Source organism: Lampris incognitus, chromosome 16 (genome assembly GCF_029633865.1).
Source record: "Lampris incognitus isolate fLamInc1 chromosome 16, fLamInc1.hap2, whole genome shotgun sequence".
Classification (NCBI taxonomy): domain Eukaryota; kingdom Metazoa; phylum Chordata; class Actinopteri; order Lampriformes; family Lampridae; genus Lampris; species Lampris incognitus.
Window position 1 is genome coordinate 36,972,804 of NC_079226.1, and position 18,253 is coordinate 36,991,056.

At 43.2% G+C, this 18,253-nt stretch overlaps 2 protein-coding genes across 3 annotated transcripts in view; both read left to right on the forward strand.

The window, feature by feature from the left end:
- The window catches only part of LOC130126078 (transmembrane protein 87A-like), a 33,078-nt gene extending 20,859 nt beyond the window's left edge, over positions 1-12,219 (forward strand). Inside the window, exons 14-20 of the mRNA XM_056295443.1 lie at positions 604-662; positions 832-935; positions 2,827-2,903; positions 5,030-5,094; positions 5,270-5,322; positions 7,644-7,674; positions 7,825-12,219. Of these exons, the coding sequence (XP_056151418.1) occupies positions 604-662; positions 832-935; positions 2,827-2,903; positions 5,030-5,094; positions 5,270-5,322; positions 7,644-7,674; positions 7,825-7,866 (431 nt within the window). The 3' untranslated portion in view covers positions 7,867-12,219. The remainder of the gene's footprint in view (positions 1-603; positions 663-831; positions 936-2,826; positions 2,904-5,029; positions 5,095-5,269; positions 5,323-7,643; positions 7,675-7,824) is intronic.
- A 146-nt stretch (positions 12,220-12,365) lies between these two features.
- Positions 12,366-18,253, forward strand: part of vps39 (VPS39 subunit of HOPS complex) — a 41,339-nt gene continuing 35,451 nt past the window's right edge. For both annotated transcript variants that reach the window (XM_056295657.1, XM_056295658.1), the window contains exons 1-8: positions 12,366-12,919; positions 13,091-13,156; positions 13,278-13,342; positions 13,860-13,902; positions 14,413-14,507; positions 14,941-15,039; positions 15,169-15,261; positions 16,219-16,402. In XM_056295657.1, the coding sequence (XP_056151632.1) occupies positions 12,847-12,919; positions 13,091-13,156; positions 13,278-13,342; positions 13,860-13,902; positions 14,413-14,507; positions 14,941-15,039; positions 15,169-15,261; positions 16,219-16,402 (718 nt within the window). In that variant the 5' untranslated portion in view covers positions 12,366-12,846. The remainder of the gene's footprint in view (positions 12,920-13,090; positions 13,157-13,277; positions 13,343-13,859; positions 13,903-14,412; positions 14,508-14,940; positions 15,040-15,168; positions 15,262-16,218; positions 16,403-18,253) is intronic.

Below are 18,253 nucleotides of genomic sequence, written 5' to 3' on the forward strand. Positions count from 1 at the left end.
GAGGTTATATAACAGCGTCCTCTTGTGGCGAAAATCGGCATTCTGGATGGCTTTGAAAAATAAAAACCAAAAACGCTGAGCCTTGCAGAGGAGGCATCTCCAGCAGTCTGCAGCCCTCCCCAGATCAGCAGAGTGGGTGGAGCAGCGACCGGGAGGGCTCGGAACAGTGGGATAATTGGCCGCATACAATCGGGGAGAAAAAGGGGTGAAATTCCAAAAAAAAAAAAAAAAAAAAAGACTTGTGGCTTGCTTTTTTCTGCTTTATTTAGCAAGGTAGTAGAGAGTGACAGGGAAGAAGATCACAAAAGGGATTGGGATGCAGCACAGGTCCTCTGCCAGACACAGACCTAGGACAATGCTGTTAGGTCTGAGACCATACAGCATGCATACTTATTTGCTTGAGCCACAGGGATGCCACAGCACGTCTATCCAGGGCTTTAGTACCTCATCATGTTTGTTTACTTGCCTTCTCCATAACTGTGTAAAACCTTCGTTCATTGTCTTACATCTTCTGTAACTGGTGGACAGCAGCTCTTCACCTTTGCTTGTGAGTGTTGTTGACTTACAGCAAAATCCAACTGCAGTTTGCTTGTGTGTCCACAGCCTCCATCGTGTTCATCCTCTGGACCAACACACTCTTTCAAGAGGTGGAGTGTCAGACGGTAAGCTCCTTCGCTGCCAAAATGTCATTTTTTGCAGTGTATTCTGCCCTAGTTGTTCCATGAATTTTCTGTTTATATAAGTTAAAAGTTGTGTTTCCAACTGAGTGAGACAAACTATTTTAATTCTGTTTCATTCTTTTGTTAACCCCCCCCCCCCCAAAAAAATCAGGGTTGGAGGGACCTGTGGGTGGATGATGCCTTCTGGCGCCTCCTCTTCTCCACCATACTGCTGGTCATCATGGTGTTGCTTAGGCCTTCTGCGAACAGCCAAAGGTCAGGGGACAAATGCAAACCACAGCGTGTAGTTTGGGTTTTTTGACACAAGATGGTACGACTTACTCACCTGGTCGAGGTGTCAGTGCACAGACATCGACCTTGTCAGTGACACCCTCACTGAAGTCGGCAGCCTGTCAGAGAAAACTAAACTGTAGCAGACAGATTCGCTAACAACATCATTTCAGACAACACAACATCCAAAAAAGGTTTTAACCACCCACAGCAGAACACATATTTCATGTATTACCAAAGCTTTTTTTTCCCTCACCGACCGACACTATATCTTGGATCTGTTTTGTTTGTTGAAGAACGCCAGTGTATCACTAGTATACTATACACATGAATTGTTAAGATACATTTTCATAAATTATTCTGGAATAGGGATAGGTTGATACCACTATCTGCTGACCCCAATCTGATACTTTTTTTTCTCCTCCCGCTTAACACCAGAACGACCAGGATTTCACTCACTCCTACCTAAAACGACCATGGGCGGTCAAAATGACCACCGGTTTTTTAAACTCTATATTCTGTCAAGATAAATACCCAATTGAGATATAATGCATTGCATATGTTAGTATGTCTGTTAGGAAACGACTGACACAAAAATTAAAATTTTAACAACTGTAATACTATTTTTAAACTTCATAGACACACAGTCGAACTTGAATAGCAAAATTGAAAAAGTGAAAATATTACCTGAAAAACAAAACGGAAAACACAAATTGCCAATCTAACAAACGTAACAAGGCCTATAAAACGTGAAATGTAAAAAAAAAAAAACTGAAAATAACCACTGAAACAGTCCCAAACAACGACCGCAACTTAAAACTACTAGAATGACCGTGGGCGGTCATTTTGACGGCCACCATGTTTAAACTCTATATTCTGTCAAGATAAATACCCAATTGAGATATTAATGCATTACATATGTTAGTATGTCTGTTATGAAACTAACTGACACCAAAATTAACATTTCAACAAGGTGACTTATTTTTCAAACAATTTAAAATGGCCGCTGTCCAACACCTGTAAATACTGCAACGTGGTAAATACTGTGGTAGTCATGGTGCATCTGAAACCTCGTCTGTAACCAGACATGTTGGAAATAATCAAAAATCAAGTTTAGACTATTTCCCTGCACTGGAAAACACTAGTGTGTTTCTAGGACAGAGCAATGAATGTCACGAAGGAAATGACGCGAAACACACGTCCTAAATAGTGACATGATGCGCACGATGATGCGAAATTACGAGCGGTCATTTTGACCGGTCATGGTCTTTTTAGGTAGATCCTAACATGACTTTTTTTTTGTGCAATTGGTCTAAAATTCATTTTAATGCAAATTTATGCAGTTTTAGGAGCATTCAGGGAGCAGCAGGTCTGTATCTTTTTTTTTCACAAAGTCATTAAACTTTGAAAATCCAGAACGGTCATAATGACCATTTTAGCTGTGAATAAGACATTTGTAAGGCTGTACTTATCTTAAGATAGCAATCTAAAAAAACATTATGGTCAAACTGTTAATCATACTCTGTTCCCCTAAAGGAACAAATACACAACCAACGACATGACTCACAATACTGCTGCTGCTTTTTGACTGCAGGCAGCTCTCCTTCACGTGCTCCACGGGGTGGCTGCTGTTGTCATGTGACACGTGCTGCTACTTCTCCAACTATTGGATCAGCACCATCCCTTATTCTGGCACCTGGCCTAAACCTTACCAATGAAATGAAAATGTCACCTCATTTTAATGTTAATTAGACCTGGTTTAAATGTGTCAGTAACTGTGACCCAAAACACAGACATTCATAATGAAGTGTTTTCTGAGACATGTCAGGGTGGACAAGGTTGGTTGGATCTGACTCACTGTTCTGTTTACCCACAGGTTTTCTCATTCTCCCCTGATCGATGATGATGACGAGGACGAGGATGCAAAGGAGCCTATGCTAAATGAAGCTTTCGGTATGACCTGTTAGCCCCCCACCCCCAACCCCCTTTCAACTGAGGTACCATCCAAAGCTTAGCTAGGACGTGCCTTTTGCTCAGCAGGCTTGGGTCCAATGGTAGCAGGATCATTGTATAAACTCATTTTCGGTGCTGTGTGGGAGGGATTTTTACCACATTAGGGCAGTTTGGATGGTGTTAGAAGCAGACAGAGGAAAGTGTTCTGTGTTCTGTTCCAAAATGTTTTCTCTGATCATCCAAATGTTCTTATTGGATAGTCCTGTGGTAAATATTCCCCCGTCTGGGAACATTCTGACCTGATCTGTTCCATCTGACTCACCTTATATCTTTCAAAGAGGATCTTGTCATTTGGGCAGGGCTGGCATCACAATAATCTGATGCCATTGAGGCCACAAAATTAAACTATCAGAATCAAGTTTATTGGCCATGTAGGTTTGCACTACATGGAATTTGACTCCAGTTTCATGACTCTCTCAGTGTACTTAACATAGAATAACAACACAACAATCTTTAGATACATGCACAAGGACTGGCTATGTACAGGCGAAATAAGAGGCGATAAAGTGCAGTGGTGCATAGAATATGTCAGAGATGCTGAAATAGATGTTAGCAGGTTACTTGCATACATGCTTGAGAAAGATGTACCTGACAGAACATACCAGAATACGTGCAATGTACAGTACAGTATATACAAAATGGTTGGATTTATTTGACAATGTTAAGCGATCATGTCAGCCCACAAAAGAAACTGTTTTTATATCTGGTTGTTTTGGTGTGCAGTGCTCTGTAGCCCCTACCAGAGGGGAGGAGTTGGAACTGGTTGTGACCAGGGTGTGTGATGGGTCTGCAGTGATGTTGCCTGCCCGTCCTGAATGGAGGGCAGGTTGGTACCAATGATTTTCTCTGCAGACTTAACTGTCTGTTGTAGTCTGTCCCGTTCCTGTTTGGTGGCCGATCCAAAAGAGACAGTGATGGATGTGCAGAGGACAGACTGGATTATTGCAGTGTAGAACTGAATCAGCAGTTCCTGAGTCAGGTTGAACTTCCTGAGCTGGCGGAGAAAGCACATCCTCTGCTGGGCCTTTTTAATGATTGTGTCTATGTTGGATGCCCACCCTGTGTCCTGGGAGATTGTGGAACCCAGAAATCTGTAGGTTTTTTACCACAGACACCGTGCTGTTGAGTATGGTGATGGGGGGGCAGTGTTGGGGGGCTCCTCCACTGTTATCTCCATTGTTTTTAGCGTGTTCAGCTCCAGGTTGTTATGGCCACACCAGAGGGCCACTGATCAACCTCCCGTCTATATGCAGACTCATTGCCATCCCGGATAAGGCCAATGATGGTTGTGTCATCATCCACAAACTTCAGGAGTTTAACAAACGGGTCTCCTGGGGGGCCTCGAAGTGAGGGAGGGTGTCATGATTTCTTCAGCACTGTGACATCTGTACACCAACCTTCGTTTATGTAAAGCATATGCCACCACACCATTTTTTCCCGATAGCTCTGTTTCACGATCTGCTCGGAGGTGTTGGAACTGCAGCAGATGAAGTGTACTTTCCGGTATATGCTCACTAAGCCAGGTTTCAGTAAGGCACAGGGGGGCAGCTCTGGAAAAGTCTGAGTTTTTTCCATTTATGAATTGAAGTTCGTCCATCTTGTTGGCCAGAGAGCGGACATTCACCTGGTAAATTGACGGGAGCGCGGTTCTAAATCCCCGCTGTCACTGTTTAACGAGCGCTCCGGCTTGCTTACCTCTTCAGCATCTTCGTCATGTTCAGTTAAAGTCAGTAAAAAAGTCTGTTCAATTTGTCCAGTGGACAGTTGGAGGCTTAAAAGTGCTTCCCAGCTGTATGTCATCAGTGAGTGTGGGTGCTGGAAATTAAACAAATAAACAAAAACAGAAAAAGTACAAGACAGCACAGAACTGAGGCTACCATCTGCGGTGCCATCTTGATCCAGTATGAAGCAGATTCATACGGCTGTGGAATAGTAATGGCCATCAAGGAAAGTCATCATCTCATAGTCTGATTACAGTGCAAATGGAAGGTTTATGATCAAGTGGTTTTCTGATATGAGGGGATAAAAGATGACGTTTATCTGATATGTGGGTTCATATCTTTCAGAGGGGATGAAGATGAGAGGCTCAAAGCCTGACACAAATGGCTCCCAGAAACTCCTGAGTAAAGAGGTACGGCGATTGAATTTTTCAGTCTTCACTCTTTCCCCAGAGAACCATGTTATTGCAGTTCTCCACAATGTCACGTCATAATTAATCTTTCATACAGGATTAACGTCACACCCATTTAGCTTTTTTCATCCATCAATAAATCTTTTAAATATGACATGTTCTCTGCCGTTTGCAGGATGAAGACCTGAAATGGGTGGAAGAAAACATTCCTACGACCGTTGCTGATGTGTGAGTATAAAACTTAATGAACGCCATGTCTTGATGCCTGCTTAATAATCCAGGTAAGGAAATCACAGGAGGTTGAATCAGTGCATGTAGACACAACTTTTATTGGGAAAAACGTTTCATCACTCATCTAAGTGACTTTTTCAGTCTCAGCTGACTGCTAAGATACATAACAGGATGTGCCATTATGGCCTAATGTTAGTATAATTAACTTAGTGATCTATAATATCTCTCAAGTTTCTTGCATCTATTCTTAACCCGTTGGTAGGCAGTAATGAACATCACATTCAGAACACTATGGATTTTATGGATAATGTGAGGGACATCATTATGGAGGGGGATGAAACAATGCTCTTTTATGATGTTGTGTCTCTCTTCATATGCATTGCTGTTGACGAAGCAGTGCAGGTAGTCCATATGAAATTACAAAATGACCCCACCCTTAGCATTAGCACCACCCTTAACACTGACCAAGTGTGTCTGCTCCTGAAACTGTCTTCAGTCCACGTACTTCACTTGCAGGGGGCAGTACTATAGGCAGAGGAATGGGTGTGCAATGGGTTCCCCAGTCTCACCTGTAGTGGCCAAGTTGTGTATGGAGGAAGTGGAAAAGAGGGCTCTGATGTCCTATCCAGGGACACCACCTAGCCATTGGTTCAGATTTGTGGACGACACCTGGGTTAAAATTAAATCTCAGGATGTACCACGTTTCACTGACCACATTAACTCTGTGGACACCACATCAAGTTCACCAGGGAGGATGTGGAAGATGACAGGTTACCCTTCTTAGACTGTGAAATTGCAATTGGTGATGGGGGATATTGTATTGTTGACGTTTACCGTAAACCAACACATACTGATCAGTACTTAAGGTTTGACTCTCATCATCCACTGGAACACAAACTAGGAGTCATCAGGACGCTGTACCACCGAGCTGACAACGTCCCCACTGACACATTAGCTGTGGAAAGAGAGAAATCCCTTTCACACTTAACCAGGCCCTGTTTAAGTGTGGTTAGCCTAACTGGGCGGAAGACGCCCAAACAGTGCACTAGCCAATCGAAGAGAGGAGAAGGACAACAGCTGCCTAAGCATAAACCAATGGTGAGACACGTATTTTCCAAACACCGTATCTCAGTTGCTTTCAAACCCCGAAACACGCTGTGCCAGGAGTTGGTCCACCCACAGGGTCGGGTCCCCCAGCACAAACGGAGCAATATAGTGTACGCTGTTTAGTACTAGGAGGATTGTCGTGACTTGTACATCGGGGAAACTGAACAGACGCTGGCAAAGAGGATGGCGCAACACAGGAGGGCTAACACGTCAGGCCAGGACTCCACAGTCTACACCATCTACAGACCAGTGGCCACTCTTTCAAGGACGAGGATGTGCACATTCTTGATCGGGAGCAACACTGGTTTGAACGGGGAGTCAAAGAGGCCATCTATGTGACAAGGGAATGACCATCTCTGAACTGAGGGGGGGTGGGGGTGGGGCTACGAGTACATCTGTCACCATCTTACAATGCTGTGATTGCAACTATTCCCCAGTCCTCTGTGAATAGTACACATGGCCATTTTAACTCTGGTTAATGGTCATGGCAATTTTCATATGGAACTGATCATTGGTTTTGGCCGTTATGCCACTGTATTGTTTATAAGGGGTGGGGATACCTGCAGGCAGTTGAGACTGAAGAGGTCACTTAGATGAGTGATGAAACGTTTCTGTCAATAAACGTGTCCAGATGAACTGATTCAACGCTCTGTGATTAATGAACACCAGTTTTATCATTCAGACTTGGGTCACGTGGCGTCACATTGGATTTTTATCTGATTCAGGAATGCACGTGAAAGTAGCCTGAATTGGAATTGAACAGATGTGTTTCTGTGTGGGTTTTATTTTATGTCAGCACTTCTTTGTAGCTTAGTTTAGGGAGAAAGGGACAGTTGAGTCAGCTTTTAGATGCAGTCTTAACATTGCTTCAGACCTGATATATGGTTGTAGATTTATGCACATTGGCTGCTATTAAGATTGAACCTGTAGTCTTGCTAATACAGGATGGTCCCTGTAAGCACTAGGCTTCATCTTAGTGTTATTTTAGTTCATTTTGTGATTTTCCAGATACGGTGCTTTTTTTTTTCTAGGAGTTTTGTTGCACTGATCAATGCAAGCTTCCAATTAGCTTTCAAGCAGCTTGAAACAAACCTTTGGAAGTTTCTGAACATATGCAGATATTCTTTTGTTCATGTTTGGTTACATATAGATATGCACCAACTCTCCCCCTCGCTGATCTCTCTCTCTCTCTCTGATCTGTTCCTCTACAGAGCTCTCCCTGTAATGCTAGATGAAGAAGAGGTAAGGTGCCCCCCCCCCCATCCCCCTTGTAGTCCCATGATTTCCAGTCACATTTTCATCTATTTAAGACTCAGGATAACAAGCCCCAAGTGAGTGTTGTTCCACTGACAAGTCCCCGCAGACACATTAATCTCCTTCCTCTCCCTCCAGGAAATCTTGAAAACCAAGATGGAGAGGTCCAAAATGGAGTAGCAGCACCTTCCATAAACTTGTAAAGAACGGGGGGGAGGAGCGATTTCACAGAGGAAGCAACAAATTGAGTTGCGGTCACGTGACGTGACAACCAAAACATTGTGGACACAGATTGCTGTCACCACTAGATTTTTTTTTAATTTATTTATAAGTTTTATATTTCTTGGCACAGGTATTCTGTAACTCGTTAAGTGAAACGGGAGAGGTATGTAATGAGCCGGTAGGAGAATGTTGTTAAAGAGTGGGCTGGCCTGGATGAGAGTGGTAAGTTCTTCTCATCATGTCATGTGAAGATTTGCACTTTGGGCCCTGGAGGGAAGTTGAATGGATCAGAGAAGAGGACGGCACTCTGGCAAGTTATTTTAGTTTTTGCACAGAGGTTCATATGTCCAGAAGCCTTTTCTTTAGCCTTGTCATAAATGCATATTTGAAGGATATCCGGCCCTTTGCAGAAAACGGAATATCAGTCGAGCGTTGTCCTTTCTTCTTAAATTACTTGAACCTCCAGCAAAGAACTCGCCACCCAGTTTGGATTAAAGAATTTGAGTGACGCGTGTCATCTCCTGATTCCACGGGGGACGTCAGAATGATGAGAAAGATGGTTTTCCAGATGCCTTGAAATTCCAGAAATGACCACAAGTCCTATGCATATGTCCACCCTCCTAAGTTAATGCTCTTACAACCCTCGCTAATCTACTTGATGCTCAGTGGTCCCAGCTGCCAAGAGAAGGAACCAAGTGGGTGGTCATTGTTAATTCCTCTACGCACTCAGATGAATGTGCATTTTGTTTGTGCGTTTGTTTGTTGTCTTTTTTTTTCTTTCTTTTTTTTTCACCCAGGGAAGATGTGCTGAGCCTGTATGCTTTTTTTTTTGTGTGCTTTTTTCCACATGTGGAACCTGCCATTGATTATGGCAGTAGATAAATAGCTGTGGTAGATAGCACTAGAGGCCTGTCCAGCTGGGCAGTGAGCCGCTCCAGTGGAGTAACTGCAAGTTTCATGTTTTGCTAAAAGGGAAATCTCAGAATTAGTTTTTGAGGAAGGGAAGAGCATGTCTTTTTTTTTTTTTTATCAAAAAATTATTTAATTTTTCTCAAACAGCAATCTATAGGAGAAAACAGAATTGAAATATTAAATATGAAAAAGAGTAGTAATCCCACAAGACCAGCCCCCCTCCACCACCACCACCACCAGACTAGGGCCATAAAAATATCAAGAGGGGGGGAAAAGGGGGGGGTATGCTTGGTGAAATAGACACAAAATTTACACACATTAGTACAAAATTTACATGCATTTACAAACATTAGTACAAAATTTACATGCATTTACAAACATTAGTACAAAATTTACATATATTTACACACAAGATTTTCACACATTAGTACAAAATGTACATACATTTACACACATTTACATACATTTACACAAAATTTACACAGTACAAAATTTACATACAAAATTTACACAGTACAAAATTTACGTACATTTATACACAAAATTTACACACGGTACAAAATTTACACACATTAGTACATAAAAATTCAGCTGTACATGTCTACAAGATGCATGTGTGCAGATGTCAGACATCTCGTCGTCAACCCACAACAGTAAAGTATTTCCCATGTGGCTCCTAAAACCAGATCAGCATTTATCAAAGAGGTTTCCTTTTGAGATTGAGCAATCTTGATGCTTTTTTCTGATGCTTTTTTTTTCTGATGCCATGTACAAGGAAAATTCTTTAAGCCACGTGGAGACAAGGGGAGGATGTGCACGCTTTCATAAAAAGCAATATATTTATCAGCAGCAATGATGGTCAGTTTGATAAACCACACCTTGTTTCCTTTGTCAAGAGGGATGTCAGATATGTCTCCTAGTAAGGCTAGTTCAGGTTAACAGGGGATCTCAAACCCAATAATCTCTTAAGAATCTCCAAAACTGAACCCCAATGTTTTAATTTACTACATTTCCAGAATAAGGTTACCTGTCTCTGTTTTGCATCTAGGGCTAAGATCTGAAGTTTATTCATTTTTCCTATGGAGTGTTTCTGGTGTAAAATATGTTCTGTGGATAATGTTGAAATGCTAAATCTTACGGCGGCTGTTCTATGAGAAGGTTAGCGTCTCCTCACATAGTAATTCCCATTCGCTGTCTTCAAAAGTACAGTCCAGGTCTTGCTCCCATTTGGTCCTAGTGTTTAGGGGTTTAGTCTCTGTGAAGGCCAAAATTCTTTTAAACGTCAAGGACAAAATGCCTCGGGTCTGTAAGAGTTTTGTCGGTTGGGGGGCATTTAAGGAAGTGGAGTTTCTGCCCCCGAAATGTACTTATGAAGAGTCTGACCTGTAAATATTTGAAGAAATTTGTAGTTGGGAGGTGGAAGAACTTACATAACTGTTCAAAAGGACATAAATGTTAATCTCATAAAGGTCCCCACGTTTCTTGATTCCCTGATTGTGCCACATCTTGGTTATGCCATCTGTTAAGTAATGTGATAAAGCGGGGTTGGTGTGAAAGGAAGGTAGTATTACTGTGAAGTGCACCAACACAGTCGGTAAGAGCATGTCTTGTTCACATCCCCCACCCAAAATCTCCCTAGAGAGATTCGAACTGGCAACCCTCCTACCAGTTTCAGTTCTCCAGCTAGCTGCTAACACTGCTGCGTGTTGATGGCCTTTTGAGCAAGTTATCAGACAAAAACATGGATGTTGATTCCCAGACATACGAACGTCTTGCAGCCACATCACCTGGATCAGTTTGGACCGTACTCTAGTGGTTACTCACAGCAGCCTGTCTTACACAGCACTCCTGCTTATATAAGTAGCCTCACTTTCAGCTCGGTTTCAGTACTTGAATCATATGACCGTTGTTGGGTGTAATCCTGTTACTCTAATTTTAGCAATGCTGAGGGGGGAGGGGGGTTTTGTTATATTTTTACACTTACGGGCACGTGAAACCATTTAAAAACCCAGTGTATAAATGCATAGACACAATATCAAACTTAAATAAGACTGTTTTGCAAATACCTTAAAAGTGTAAAGTGTCGATCAAGCTTTAAACCAGAGTGGAGATATAGGCTGAGATCCCCGTGTAGCTGTAACCTCAGTTCTTGGCGGTTTTGGAGGAACTGAAAGACTGCATGCTCACAGAAAAAGATTTACAACTCACCGTTTCATAAAACTCTTTTAAAAAGCCATTTAATGATACTGAAGGAATCCAGTTGTCAATATGGAACTAGGGGTGTTTTTTTTTTTTTACATTTTTTTTTTTTTGCACTTAAGGTACAAAAAAAAAGACCCAAGTGTAGACCCGGATTGTTCTGGAGTATTCTTTGCTTCATCAAGCGTCACACTTGTTAAAACCACAATGACATTGCTGCTTGAGCACCCCCTCCCCCTCCCCCTCCTGTTTGTTTGGTTTTTTTTCTTCTTCTTCTCTTACGTCTGTCCGGGCGAGTAGCTTAGTTTAGTAGCATACTGCCCGGGGGCCAGTGTTTCTCAACCCAGTCCTCAAGGACCCCCTATCCTGCAGGTTTTCATTGTAACCCTGCATAGGTAGCCCTGCTTGTACTTACTCGACCAATCATCTCGCAGCACTTAATTATGCAAGGTGTGCAACGTCTGACAAAATGCATTGCTGTTTGGTTGAATAACTACAAACAGGTGCCTATTCAGGGTTGCAAAGACAATATGCAGGATAGGGGGGTTCCTTGAGGACTGGGTTGAGAAACACTGGTTTAGACCACATGCACTGGCGAATGAAGGCCTCAGAGGAGCACTGCCGTGCTCTCCGGGGCCCCCTCCAAATAAACACGGTTCCGCCTGAGCCGGCAGAATCGCAACCCTGTGCTCGTGCAATCTACTGCGATGTGTGTGTGGATGTTTTGGGTTCATTCGTTTGACTTTGTTTTAATCGCCACTCGCTGATGGATGAAGGAGATGTTTTAGTTCAGAGAGACGAGACTGCCTCTGGTCGCCGGTCTAAACTGTAAGTGTTTCTCAACCCAGTCCTCAAGGACCCCCTATCCTGCAGATTTTCTTTGCAACCCTGACTAGGCACCTGTTTGTAGTTATTCAACCAATCAGCAATGAGTTTTGTCAGACGTTGCACACCTTGCATAATTAAATGCTGCGAGGTGATTGGTCGAGTAAGTATAAGCAGGGCTACCTATGCAGGGTTACCATGAAAACCTGCAGGATAGGGGGTGGGGGTCCTTGAGGACTGGGTTGAGAAACGCTGCGCAACGTGAATTCTGTGTTACTGTATGGGCTGTTGTGCGTTTCTCCTACAATTAAAATTTATACTGAAAGGTTGTTATCGTCTTGTTTTCTTCGGCTCTGTCCAGTGGTCCAGCGTCTGTCTGTTGCTTTTGTGTCAGTGGACAATGGCGGAAACGTTCCTCTCTTAATTGGTCCCTGCGCCTTTAATGCGTTCCGCGTGAGCGCGCTGACAAGCGTCACGTGCCTTGTCAACGGCTTCCACCCCCCCCCCCCCCTCAGCGCGGCTAAGGAACTAGCATGAGGGGCGACGCCGAAGCTCATTAACTATAGTCGTTAGTGTCGTCTGTTTTGAGTCGGTGGCGCTCGGCGTTATCGGCAGAGAACCCGGCGACGTTGGGTCGCGTCCCAATGGGCACAGGACGAGGAGAAGTGATGTTTGTACCCGTCCCTCGCTAACGTCCGAGTTAGCTTTTTGGCTAGCCGTCAGCTGTTGTTTTGGCCGGTTCGTGGCTAGCTGGCTAACGAACCAGGCTGCTTAGCTTCGCGGCTAGTTGCCCACTCCCTCCGGCCGCGACCGTGTTCGCTGCGAGTTGGGGCAGATTGGTTTCCCTCGTTCCCCGGCGAGCCGGCAAAGCGGTCGGTGGATGGCGACTTGACGCGAAGGCTTGTCGCCGTTAAAGACAAGTCAGCAGTCGGTCAGCTGTTCTATGTCGGGCTCCGGCGCAGTGTGAGATCGATCCACCGGCTAAGCTCTTAATATTTCGAGATGCATGACGCATACGAACCAATGCCTATTTTGGAGAAGCTGCCTCTCCAGATTGACTGCCTTGCGGCCTGGGGTAGGTTTTTTATTAAAAGCACCATCATAAATACACAGGGTCGCTTTTCCAGTGCTGGGCAGACTTCGGTTCAGAACTGACTTTGATTGATGACATGAGTCTGAAAAGGCATTGCCCTCTGTGAACTAGATGTTAACTCGATTTGTGTTGTTGTTGTTATTACACCCACAGAGGACTGGCTGCTTGTTGGAACAAAGCCAGGACATCTCCTCCTTTACAGAATTAAGAAGGATCCAGGCAAGTTGGGGGTTGGGGTGGGGGGGGGCGCAGGGCAAAAGGACAACCTACTTTCTAACACCTTCTATTCTTTTGCCACATGCAAAGTAACAAGTTTTATCACACGTTCTGTTTCCCGCAGGCACTAACAGATCTGAGGTTACTCTGGAAAAATCCAACAAGAACTTCTCAAAGAAGATTCAGCAGGTAGGGATGTATAGTATGCCGGAGTTGGAAGTTTTCATTGTTGGCCAGGTATGTTTCCGTGCAAGAGGAATTTGACTTTGTGGAATGCTCAGCATAAAAAAAAACATTATAAAGTAACACACTACAGTAATAAGAATCTCTCATGGATGTTTATAAGAGGGTAGCTGCGTACCTTAGGTTTGGCAAGTAAGTAAAGGAATGAGGGAGTGACCAGCATCTCTCTATACACAGTGCAGAAAAATAGGAACCTATGGGGAATATCCCACATTTAGCAGCACCTTACTATACGTTATTCACACATTCAGTGTCAAACCGTTAAGGAATATATTGCAATACAAAACAAAAACATCTGCATGAACGTGTTTAGTTAGCAGTATTGCTTGGCTTTTTTTTTTAATCATGAAGTTGAAATTGTTTGTGAATTAACTATCCCTACATGTCAGCATTAATGTCTGGTAGATTGGGGATTCATTTTGCCTCAACGTCTTGTTGCTGTGCTTTTTCCTAATTTCTGCAGCTTTACGTGGTCGCGCAATACAAGATTCTCGTCAGTCTTCTTGGTAAGCCTTTTTTTTCCTCTGCAGAAATATCATTAATTATCGATAAATGTGCAGTTGACAAGAGAAAGGGGTGCTACATATATTTGTAGCCTGATTTCTACTGGGAATGTGTTTAAACATCCAATGAAAACACAGCAGTACCAAGACACTCTGCCTCAGGTACATTTAAAAGCCTTCATTGCAGAGGGCAAGACCTGATAATTGTGCTTCATCGTTGGTGAGTAGCAGGGTTTCCTAAAGTGTTTCAGCCTTGAACATGAATTTATGACATTAAGTGTAACCCTGAATCTCAGTGTGAGATCGTTGTTGGCTGTTTTCAAAACAGGACTGAATAAGAACAGGCCTGTAAACCAGTTTTGCGTTCAAATGCTCCATAGCAAACCACTGTTATATTGTTGATGCTCTTAATTGAAGCATTTAAGCATTTTATGGCTGCAATTGATTTCTTCCCACATAATCTCTTATTCTCCCCATAGGTCAATAACATAATCTCTTGATTCTTCTCCACAGAGAACAACATCCATGTCCATGACCTACTGACCTTCCAGCAGATCACTGTAGTTTCCAAGGCCAGAGGAGCTACACTCTTTGCCTGTGACCTGCAGGTCAGCCGCCACTTTCCAGTTGACTGCACCCCAGGATTTTGGGCACTAGCCAGATACATAGTTTTGCCATCTCTTTGCCTTCTCTTCTAATTCTGACCAGCAAGAATGAATTGGCATTTGCATGGTTTGAAAATTAGGAAACGCAGGCCAGTGGAGTGGAATTTTTTTAATCCTGCTGCTTTCCTAGAAACAAAAGTATTTAAATGTCTTAATGGTGGATTAACTGATCTTTGGGAAGAGGGAGTTTTGAGGGAGCTGGCTGATGTTTTCAGTAAAATCAGGTCAAGTATGCTATTAATCATTTGTAAGCCTTGAAACATTTTTTGACTGACTATCTTACTGCTTCTCATTTTAGCATAGCAGCAGTTATCTCCTTGACATGAGCAACTCTAAAATTGTATTTATTTATTTTGGTCTTTTCCTTTGTTATCAGCAATCTGGTACAGGGGAGGCAAGGTTGAGAATGTGTGTTGCAGTGAAAAAGAAACTTCAGATGTATTACTGGAAGGATAGAGAGTTCCACGAGTTACAGGTGAGATGAGATACACGAGTGAAAAATGGATACATGAGATACAAGAGAAAAATATGGTGCAGCTCTGATAAGTTCTTTGTGTTTTCTAATCTGATGCTCACAGTTTTTTTTTCTCCCCTTTTCTTTCAGGGGGATTTTGGTGCTCCAGATATCCCAAAGTCCATGGCCTGGTGTGAAAACTCCATATGTGTCGGTTTCAAACGAGATTATTACCTCATCCGGGTAAGTGTGACCGAGTTGCAGGTGCACTCAGGTTTGTTTATCGCTACCCAGCTGCAAGTCAATGAGGAGTCAGGTCATGCCTTAAACCACTTATGACGCAACATATTACCCATTTTATTCTCACAATATGCCGTTTTATTTTTCTTTAACCTTTTAAAATGGCAGGTTTACTTTTGATCTTAATTTCTTGGATGTTTTATCAGCTGTAAGCCACTGTGTACATCTGTTGGAAAGTGATTATATTTTGTTATTAAGAGGATCCATTTTCTCACCCATCTGCATTTTTCCTCCGTCACAATAGGTGTTACCGACATAGGGGGCATGGGGGACGTGTTCTCCACTTTCCCTAAAACTGAAATCTGTCCCCCACACCAATTTTTATTGAGCAAATGCTATGGGGGGAAAAAGCAAAACAATGTTGACTTTTCATGGACAGTGAAAGTTAGCTGCATCAGGTGATGAGAGCTTTAGTGATTAGTACATTATTGCCATGACAACACTATGTTCCCTGGTTGCCCATGTGGGGTTTTTTTCTGGCGTTGAGCATATCGATGAATAATGTGTTATTAGCCTAATTATAGATAGTTGAAATCGGAGCCTTTTTGGCTTTTGTTCAGTGACACTTATTTCCACACAAGTGATAAATATAGCACATTGAGTTGTTGTGTTATTGAGCTAAATAAGACCTACGAAACCCATCTCCGTGCTTTCTTGCTGTACACCAGTTTATCCACTAGTTCAGTACATGATCTTAATAGGAGACACTAAAGTAAAATCAAACCTCTTTGTGTACATAGTGTAGATAGGCCTGCATTGTCTTCTACTTGTTTGTGTTTATGTAAAAATTGAATGGTAGTGAGTCATTCAATGAAACTGTTAGAAATGTATATTGTTCCTAAAAATTCTGTCCCTTTCACTTATGACCTGACGCTGACGGCCACATCACTGTCATCTTAGATGGATGGTCGAGGCTCCATCAAGGAGCTCTTCCACACTGGCAAGCAGTTGGAGCCACTGGTCGCCCCACTGGCTGATGGGAAGGTGGCTGTCGGACAGGATGACCTGACCGTGGTGTTGAACGAAGAGGGCGCTTGCACCCAGAAGTGTGCTCTGAATTGGACAGATATCCCGATCGCCATGGGTAAAGAAAATCAACTTCCTTTCAACAGTTACAGTAATGTCACGACTTTCCACATGTAGAAATGTTCATTTAATTGCCTTCCTCTGCAGTGTCTATTGTGTCTGTAGTAAGTATTCAGTTTGTTGATCCATTTCATCTCCTCTTGTGATGAAAGGCTGTTATACAGTACGGATAAATGAACATTAAGTACATTAGTCCAGACAGAGGTATGCATAAACCTGTCTCTAGTTTAGCAAGTCCACTTGCTAAGTGCCATAGAATTTGTAAGTTCAATTTTTGAGATTGATGAAGATACATAGATGACTGACATTTTGCGTGAATGCCACTGTTTATTGTCAATAGTAGTTGTCATCCAGTCAGTCTTTTTTTTTTCTCTTCTCTCCTTCAATTTTCCTTCACTTGTTCTCCATGTAGTGTGTTTTCTTTTCCACCAAGTGTGAGTCATGAATAGTAGTGGAGCTCTATTCTATCTGAAGTCGGGTGGACAAAAACAAACCTAGCTATATATTTTTTTCTCCTCAATTGTACTTGGCCAATTACCCCACTCTTCCAAGCCATCTCAGTCGCTGCTCCACCCCCCTCTGGCGATCCGGGGAGGGCTGCGGACTACCACATGCCTCCTCTGATACATGTGGAGTCACCAGCCTGTTCTTTTCATCTGACAGTGAGGGGGGGTGTAGTGCGGGGGAGGATAACGCTATTCCCCCCAGTTCCCCCCTCCCCCCCGAACAGGCGCCTCGAATGACCAGAGGAGACGCTAGTGCAGCGACCAGGACACATATCCACATCTGGTTTCCCACCCGCAGACACGGCCAATTGTGTCTGTAGGGACGCCCGACCAAGCCGGGAGTAACACAGGGATTCGAACCAGCAATTCCCGTGTTGGTAGGCAACAGAATAGACCGCCACGCCACCCGGACACCCACTATATTTGTTTTTAACCTGTATTTAACCATGTATGCCACGTTGAAATCAGATGGTGTAGCGCATGAAAACAGGACAAATACTCTTGAGCTCATTTAATAAAACTGAATGTAAAGTAATAAACAGAAAAGGGATTGAGACAGAGACAAAGGAGATACGATTACAAAGCCATGGCCATATTTTGTCATCAGTTTTGAAAGTTTCCAGTGTTTCTGCAGATTATCCTAAGCGGTGGGATTAGAGATCTTGAAGGCTTTTTGTTCTCCAACTCTATTGAAGCTTTGGATAACGCCGGCAAACAAGGGTTCTGGGACCTTAGACTATAATGAGCTCAACGTTTCTGAAGTTGGCCAACATATCTTGTAATTTGGACAAGACGGAACACAGTGATTTTACCATTGAACTTCGTATGGGGGAAAATAGGAAGCACATCAGTTCTCTCATTGTTTTAAAGGCCCTTCTTTCTGTGCTCTTTGGAGTGCCAAAGGAACCATGGGAATGTGAAATGAACCCTCAAAGCAAGAGTTTCAAACAGTTTGCAATTTCCTCGTCTAGATAAACTGGCATGTGGCAGAACAGGATGAGGACCAGCTGGTCTTAAAACCTACTCTCTGATGCACAACCGCGTCTCAGCGCTATCTTGCAACGGCAGGGGTGAAGTACCTGGGCTCTCCCCTCTGGGGGAAGTCTGTCCCCATATCCAGAGTCCCAACCCAGTCTCGGCTAGATAGCTGGCTCCAGATGGATTTCCTGCCCCACATGCCTGAAGGTCTCTCCTCAGCAATCAAAAGCAGGGAAATCTTATTTTTTCAGCACTGTCTGTGCTCAGTGCATATCCCAGATGGCAAAAGAAAACAATTTAAAAAAAGCACTCCATCTTTGTCCCCCTGAAAAGTCAAATTTAGATTCGATTAAATGTTGGTAGCC